Source organism: Arachis ipaensis, chromosome B07 (assembly GCF_000816755.2).
Source record: "Arachis ipaensis cultivar K30076 chromosome B07, Araip1.1, whole genome shotgun sequence".
NCBI classification, from domain to species: domain Eukaryota; kingdom Viridiplantae; phylum Streptophyta; class Magnoliopsida; order Fabales; family Fabaceae; genus Arachis; species Arachis ipaensis.
In genome coordinates this window covers 101774961-101782735 of record NC_029791.2, presented here as the reverse complement: position 1 = coordinate 101782735, position 7775 = coordinate 101774961, and the positions used below count along the sequence as shown (strand labels likewise).

The window sequence follows — 7775 nt, the reverse complement described above, 5'->3', positions numbered from 1 at the left end:
ACTATTAGAAAATTAGTTACTACAGATGGATATTTCTGATGGATTTTATCCCACGAAAATACAGACAGAATTTGGGAGAAATTTTTTGTCGAAAAATAAAAAAATTTTTATTAGCATAAATTACAGACGAAAAAGAGAATCCGTCGATCTTTCTGTCGGAAAAATTAATTTTTTTCGTGGGAAATTGTTACAAACGGAAAATTCATCTGTAATTAAATGGACAAAAATGATGCATTTATTAAATTATTACGGATGAAAAATCAGTCTGTAATTTAAAATATTTCGTCGAAAATATTGAGTTAACCCTAATTTTATCCCTACCCTCTCGATCCATTCACACTCCACACAAATCACATGAGCTTGTTCCACTCTCCGTCACCGAGTTGCTTCTTCTCTCCATCGCACCAGCTTCTTCCGCCGCTGTCGCCGCCGCTCGCCTCGCAGGATCTCTCTTTGTCATCCCTTGCGTCGCACGAGCTCCCTCCGCCGCTGCTCTCGTCGCGTCTGCAGCGATTCGTGAAACTCATCTCAACTCGGTGGTTATTGTTGAATGGCGAAGCTTGAAGCGAAGCTCGGAATGATAGTTGACTCCGTTGGTAACTTCTTCTCCGGCAAAGACCAACTTCTCTGGTGTGACCCTGACATCGTCGCTGTAAGCCTTTTCTTTTTCTCGATTCTATTTTCTTCATTCAGAATTGATATCAACTTGTGATTTCTTGTTATCTATTGGTCGTGATTTTAGTCTTCTGATTCAATCTGCTTTATTGTCAATTATCTCTGTTTCCATCTCAATGTGTTCCTGTCCTAAAAAATTGGAATAAAAAACACAGAATAAACGATTTGAATTGAAATCAGATAGAAGAAGGGAGAGCAGTTGTGGTGTTGCAGTCTCCTGGAGCTGGTATCGGAAGTGAGCTGTGGTATCAGAGGTGGTGGTGATGTTGGCGGCGATGAAGGATGAGAGGAGGAGGAGGAGGAGGAGGAGGGGGATCGAAGCGGGAAGGGAGTGATTTGGAGAAATCGAGGTTGTTAGGGGAAGGGCGCCTCCTCCTTGGCTTGGTACCAAGAAAGGAAGGGAAGTTCCATTGCTCCTCAGCTGCGATCGCGTTCTCAACTGACACTCTGAGATGCGTTGTTGAAGAAGTAGGCACAGTCTTTGTCTTCTTCAATGGAGGCTTCTTCAGCTGGTTCTGCTTCTGCTTTGAACCTCCGTCATCATCCCTACTGTTGTCTCGCATTCTTCACCGATGCCTGGGATCTACGATGGACTTCTTCAATTAGTGTAAGAAATCGTACTACACCAGTTTCTGCTATATTTTAATCTGCTCTTATATTTAGTAATGTAGTGAGGTTTCTAGGATCTTGCACAGAAGGTGTTTGTGGATTTGACGAGATGGTGGCAGGGAAGGAGAGGAAGTATTACATGCTTAGTGGGAAAGGGGGTGTGGGAAAAACAAGCTGTGCTACCTCCCTTGCAGTGAGATTTGCAAATCATGGGCACCCCCACTATGGTGGTTTCAACTGACCCTGCTCACTCCTTAAGCAACTCTTTTGCTCAGGTACCTAACGAGACCAAGAAAAATCTCTTGATTGTTTAGTTTAGTAGCTCTTCAATATAGATAAAACTTCAGAAGTGTAATGCTACAATCTCGTTAGTAGTTCTTCAATATGGATAAAACTTCACTGCAATAAGTCCACTTATAATCTTGCATGAATTAATAAGAATCATATCCAATGGTAAAATAAGCAAGGTTTGAGATAAATAAATTTAGAGCTATAGTAATTCCAGCATTCAAGTATCTACTCTATTAGTATCTTATGAGAAGAAAGTTGAGAGAGAAACTGCAAAAACTGTTGACATGAAGGAGAAGGGTGCTGACCCTTATGATCTCAAGCAGCAGGTATCTAATTTCAATTTATCTATTTATGTAAAAATAATATGTGATTATTTTTAAATATAGTTATTATTAGATTGAAGTTTTTAAATTGTACATCTTAGTAGGGTGTGGATTTGCCTCCGTAATTGTTTTTGGAAAATCACTAAGGTCAGTGATGATATGGTGAATAATGATTGCAAGTTTTGTTTGTTGACTTGATACTTTGGATAGAAAAATGTGCTGGCTGAGTCTAGGATGATGATTCCTGATTTCCACAAGCGCCTTAAGGCCACACTTGTGGATTTAAAAGGAGCATTGGTAATGTACATTTTCTTATTTTCTTTTTCCATGGTTATTAACTTATGCCTTAGTTTTGTGCTGTTTTCTCATGTTGCAAACATTTTACATGCTTTTCATTTCATGCCTTGGATTTTTGTTTCCAATGGATGATGGTATTGGTACCCATTAATGATGTTATGAGTTGGGTTAACTTTGAGTTTATCAGTGTGGCATTTGTTGATTTGATTCCTGTGTGTCGCTTTATTTTTCTTCATCAAATCATAATCTCAATGTGATAAACAACTTATTTATTTTATTACTGGAAGATTGAGGCACTGCTTTGATTGGTACTCTGCTAAAAAATTTTATAACTAAAAATATTTTTCAAAATGTATTAAACTGAAATATAGAAGTTGACAACTAAAGAGAAATCTATCTTTCGTTCTCTTAAGCAAGCCAATGAAGGTTCATTTATTTATTTGAAATAATTTGTACTTATTTCTTCATTATGTTTGATCTATATTTTTGTTTTGTTTTCTCTATTTTCAAATAGCAAGTCCAAGTTGCGTATATGCTTAAAATTGAGTCTATATGTTATGCTTCTGATTCATGGCATGTGGGCCATTTTTATGTCCTCTTTCAGGCTGAGCTAGAGGAATCAAATGAGAAGGAAGGTCCTGAAATCGATGATGCTCGAAACACCATTGCTGAAGTTGAGAAAGTAGTTAGAACTACTGAAGCTTAGCTAGGTAGTTTAACCACTACTTTTGATGGTAGAAATTGAACTTGTATTACATAGCTTCCATCTCACAGAAACAACCATACATGGGAATAGGTTATGAAACTTGTTTAACAAGATTTATTGAGGGGAGACTCAACTTTGCGTGGCCATTTTCCTGAGGCAAGAATGATATTCTTTAGCTTAACAATATGTTCCAGTCAATGATGATACTTATGATTCAATATGCAAAATGACACTCAGTTATTGTGCACAGGAACCAGATGCTGCTGTTTCGGTGTTAGGTGAAATGGATGCATGGATAATTTGTTCCTTTTTCCTTCAAGGAGGCCGCTACACTATCAATGACATACACTATGTTGCTGATTCTGATACGTATGTCTTGCCATTCTTCATTAACTTGGTTGAAAGGAATTAGGGATGGACATTAGAAACCTTGCTTACTTCACTTTTTGTCTGCAGGCTTGTTCCTGCAGGGGACACAGAGTTTGCTAAAGATGCTGCCTTTGGCTACAAATCTTCGAATCTGCGTGATGTAAAAGCCTCTTTGTTCCTTTTTATTACTGGATTGTGCTGACTTTTTTTTTTATGTTGGCATAGAATAAATTTTTTAAAAGATATTTATCCAATTAGTGGGTAGAAGAGAAGACTGGTGGTCGAATACCTGCATCCACTGTTGCTTCTGTTTCCATTGAACTTTTGAGGAAAGGAGGACCAGATGCAGTTTGCCAGCATCTATACAGTCTAAAAAAGGTATACAGAAATTGATAATGCACTTTAGTTTCTACATTCTTAAGTTATAAGAAGAAAATCAGTGACTTGACTTTGTCTTGTTAGAATATTATGAATTAGTGTGTGTCTATTACCAATCCCCTTACTATGTTTCTATTGTAAAAGCAGGGTTCAGCATGTGTAGTTAATGCAACTAGTGAAAGAGACATGGCTGTATTTGCACTTGAAATGATCAAGGTAGAATTTTATTCATGTTAATTGTATTTATTTGGCCCTTTTGCATGATTGTTTACATATGTTAATGCTACTTTGTTGTTTTGTCCTGTTAATAGGCAGAATTGATGGAAAAACACTTCTTATGTCGTACTGCTGCTAGTTTTGTTTCTTCTCGAATTGGAATTATCTCGAGGCCCCCAATATTGCCAAAGGATCTAGGAATTACTAGAGAAAGGAATGGTAGTTTGATAGTTGTGGGATCATATGTTCCAAAAACAACAAAGCAGGTGAAAAATGAAATTTTGATAAATTACTCAAATCAAGTCTCCTTGGCATACCCATTTTGTGCTCATGCAAGTTTATCCACAGGTTGAAGAACTTAAATTACAGTGTGGTCATTTCTTGAAAAGCATTGAGGTGATTGACATCTTAAATTTTCTTTTTGCCATTTTATTATGAATCCATCATTGTTTCTTTCATGGTGTAACTTATATATATTTTTGTTAACTTTTATCAGAGGCATTAGCTTTGTGCCTAACAAAAATACTTTCTTTTCAAAATTATTTTTTCAATCTAATATGATCTTTTTTGAAATAGGTCTCAGTTGAAAAACTTGCAATGAGGCCTGTCGAGGAGCGGGAGGAGGAAGTCAGTCGAGCAGCTGAAATAGCAGATGCATACCTTAAAGCTCATAAAGACACCCTTATAATGACCAGCCAGAATCTCATAACTGGAAAAAGTTTATCTTTCTCCATTTTATTTTTCTTTATCTTCTCTCCACCTCAATTATAGGCATAGAATTAGAGAAAAAGAGAAAATATATTATGACATTATTAGTAAAATTATCTTTAATAATACCGTAGCCTAATTCACTTGTTTTCCAATTAGGTCAGGTTCTATTGTTACTAATACAATCCCAAGCCTACTATTAAATTATTAATAATCCTGACTCTATCAGCTTTCTATGTCATCCTAAGATAGTTTACCGTTGTTCTTCATCTGAACTTCTAAATAACCACAGCAAAGTGCTTTTAAATGTTAGAAATATAATTTCATGTCCATCAATCTAATCATCTACTTTATTTTCAAATGTGCAGTTGCCTCTGAAAGTTTGGACATTAATTTTAAAGTGAGCTCTGCTTTAGTGGAAATAGTGAAAAGAATAATTACAAAACCTCGCTATATACTCGCAAAGGTACATGTTTAAAGGACCTAGTCAACCTGCATTTTGGTATGAAAAATTTCATATTCCTTTTTTCCTTGTCTATTTTCCTTTCATATTCCAAAATAGGCACTACACTCATATGAGCTTCTCAATGTATTATCTCTTAGATATTTGATTTGTTTGACACAAAGCACAATGGGATACTTGGTTTCGAAGAGTTTGCTCGTGCTCTCTCAGTTTTTCAGTTTGCATATCAACATTAGAGTTCTTATAGTAGTTCACTTGGATCACCAGTTTGTCCTTTTTATTGCTCCTATTCTGGTTTCATGGTAACATACCAGTTATTATTCCTTTGAATAATTCATTAATTAATTCATTAATAAGCATTTTGTTGTGTTAGTTGTTCATGATGAGTTACTGTGGGGAGCTGCATGGCTTTTCAGAGTAACAAATACTGTCACTTTCGCCCCGCCCCGCCCAAGAACCCGCCCCGTTAAAACCCGCCCCGGTGCGGGGGCGGGTAATTACCCGCCCCAAGCGGGTAGGAGTGGGGTGGGTACCCGCAGGTTCGGGTAGTGTTGCCACCCCTATATATTAAACAGGTAAATAAAGCTGCACACTTGGTTCCTATGGACCAACTACAAGCCGCACTTGACATGCTCACAATATGGATGCAAGGAAAATTAAATTAAGTGGATTAAATTAAGTGAAGCCCTCGTCACAAAATTATTCCAAATAAAAATAAATTTATAAATGATTATCTCTTGTATGTTAAAAATATATACTAATGATGTTGGACTATTTAGAAGAGATTACTAAATGTCTTTGTTCTTGATATATTGTCAAAATTAAACATCATGTTTGATTTTATTGCTAATATCAAATATTAGTTATTTTGAAATACTGAATATTTAGATATAAGTTAGATGAAAATTAAATGAAATTTGTATTCATTAAATTTATATTTATTTTGTATGAAATTAGGTTTATTTTCTAATAAAAAACATCTAAAAAAATGTTATTTTACCTTACTAACGGATTTACAGACAGATTTTTTGTCTGTGTGTGGGATGATTTTTCAAGGTTCAAATTACAAATGGAAAATCTGTCAAAAAATTTGTTGCCAATTACCGACAGAAAATCTGTCTGTAATTACCGACGGAAAATCCGTCGGTAACTAGTAAAAATCCATCGTTAATTTTCCGACAGAAAAATATCCGTCGGTAAATAATTTTCGACGAGACTTTTACAGAGGGACAAAATCCGTCGGTAACCAAAAATCCGTCTATAATAAAGACTAAATCTGTCTGTATTAAGTAATTTTCTAGTTGTGCTTATTGCTATGTTGTTGATGAGTTTAATTACTATGTATTATATTAAAAATAATATTTTTAACAACAAAATATTATTAAACTCTTTGATAAGTCAGTATTCAATAAGTGTAGACTTCGATCATTGTTTAGTGTCAAATATTATATTGTTGATCAATTTTCATATATTTCAATTTTATTTTATCATTTTTATACTTTCTTTTCATACAATTTACTTTCTTTGCAATGTCATTTTGTTTCGTTTAAATTCAACAATCTTTTATTGGCCTTTACATTTTAATTTATCCTTTACTTTTTCAAATATTTTTACTAACTAATTTAATTTCACTTTTATTCAAATTATTTAAATTTTATTGTTCATTTTTAGTTTATGCAAAGTTTAGTCACTTTTTTTTGTTATTGTCAAAAATATATAAATTTTGATACAAATAAAATTAATACTCATAAAGAAGAGTAGGTTTATTAGCTCTCAAAATTTAGATATCAAATCAATTCAAATATTTAAAAACTTAATTTTTTTTTTCATACTTTCAACAATTATTTTTTTTTTTACACTTTGGACTTGCAAAAAATTTGCATTGTTATTGGTTGCTTCACATGCAGTTGGACTGCATTAAATACTTAACTGATGTATGTTACGACTTACGACTAAGATGCAGTTTATATCTTGAATGGTATAATAACCTATTAATTAAAGTTTAGTGGATAAACTTTCAAAAACTCACATAAAAATATTAACAGAAACATGTCTACAAGTTGTAGCACGCCCGTTGTGTGTCTCTCCAACCCAACACCCCCCTCCACCCACCAAAATAATTGTGTATTGGTCAAAAGTCATACAACACACCAGTATTTGATTACTATTTAACATTTTAAAACTAGAACCAACAACGCAAGAAGTAATAATTAATTAATTATGATGATAGTAATAATACGTGCAGGATTAGTTTCCAAAGTTAGGTTCGTACCTACAATTTCCGGTTAGAACTTAGCTGTGTATGTTGAGGGGGCTCGCGTATTGTATAGTGTATTATAATATTACAGTATTATACAAACAATTTTCCATACCATTACTGTCATTAACTCATTATTAATTGATGCGATTCATAAAACTGAAACAACAGTAAAACGTGTAACTCTCAATCTCATGGATGCCTGGATGGGGTCTATAATTATGAAACCCGTGGTGTTCGAGTGGTGTATATGTGATGTGTGTGTTTGTGTTTCTTTATTTCCCTCAATTATCAATTTAAGGGTGCATCAGTGCATGTGTGTATTTGGTATGAGAAAAAAAATAGAGAACATTTTTTTTTGAATGGAGTTATATGTATTTTTAGTTTAACTAAAAAATTATTAATAAAATATCATGTAATTTATACGTGTGACTCACAATTCTCTTAAATTAATATTTAGAGTTTAAATTTTATTTTATGTAT

The 7775-nt window shown here is 34.1% G+C and overlaps 2 protein-coding genes across 6 annotated transcripts; both read left to right on the top strand.

Annotated features, from left to right (window-relative positions):
* LOC107607517 (tubulin-folding cofactor A-like) lies at positions 325-3012 on the top strand. 5 transcript variants are annotated; one of them, XR_002350203.1, is made up of 4 exons: positions 325-652; positions 856-1282; positions 1359-1559; positions 2800-2881. XR_002350203.1 is itself a non-coding variant. In XM_021106095.1 (4 exons), exons 2-4 carry the CDS (start codon positions 1494-1496, stop codon positions 2899-2901), a joined length of 255 nt encoding a protein of 84 aa, XP_020961754.1. In that variant the 5' UTR covers positions 1191-1282; positions 1359-1493; the 3' UTR covers positions 2902-3012. The 5 variants fall into 5 exon arrangements, 2 of the variants coding, with proteins under 2 accessions (XP_020961754.1, XP_020961755.1); XR_002350205.1 differs by lacking the exon at positions 2800-2881 and adding an exon at positions 2109-2195 and having other exon boundaries at positions 1347-1559; XR_002350204.1 differs by lacking the exon at positions 2800-2881 and adding an exon at positions 2109-2195 and having other exon boundaries at positions 831-1282.
* On the top strand, positions 3019-5414 carry LOC107609877. Its single transcript, XM_016311931.2, has 9 exons — positions 3019-3057; positions 3152-3270; positions 3358-3430; positions 3529-3648; positions 3796-3864; positions 3960-4130; positions 4213-4260; positions 4441-4582; positions 4941-5414. The coding sequence occupies exons 2-9, from the start codon at positions 3185-3187 to the stop codon at positions 5048-5050; spliced, it is 819 nt and encodes a 272-aa protein (XP_016167417.1). The 5' UTR covers positions 3019-3057; positions 3152-3184; the 3' UTR covers positions 5051-5414.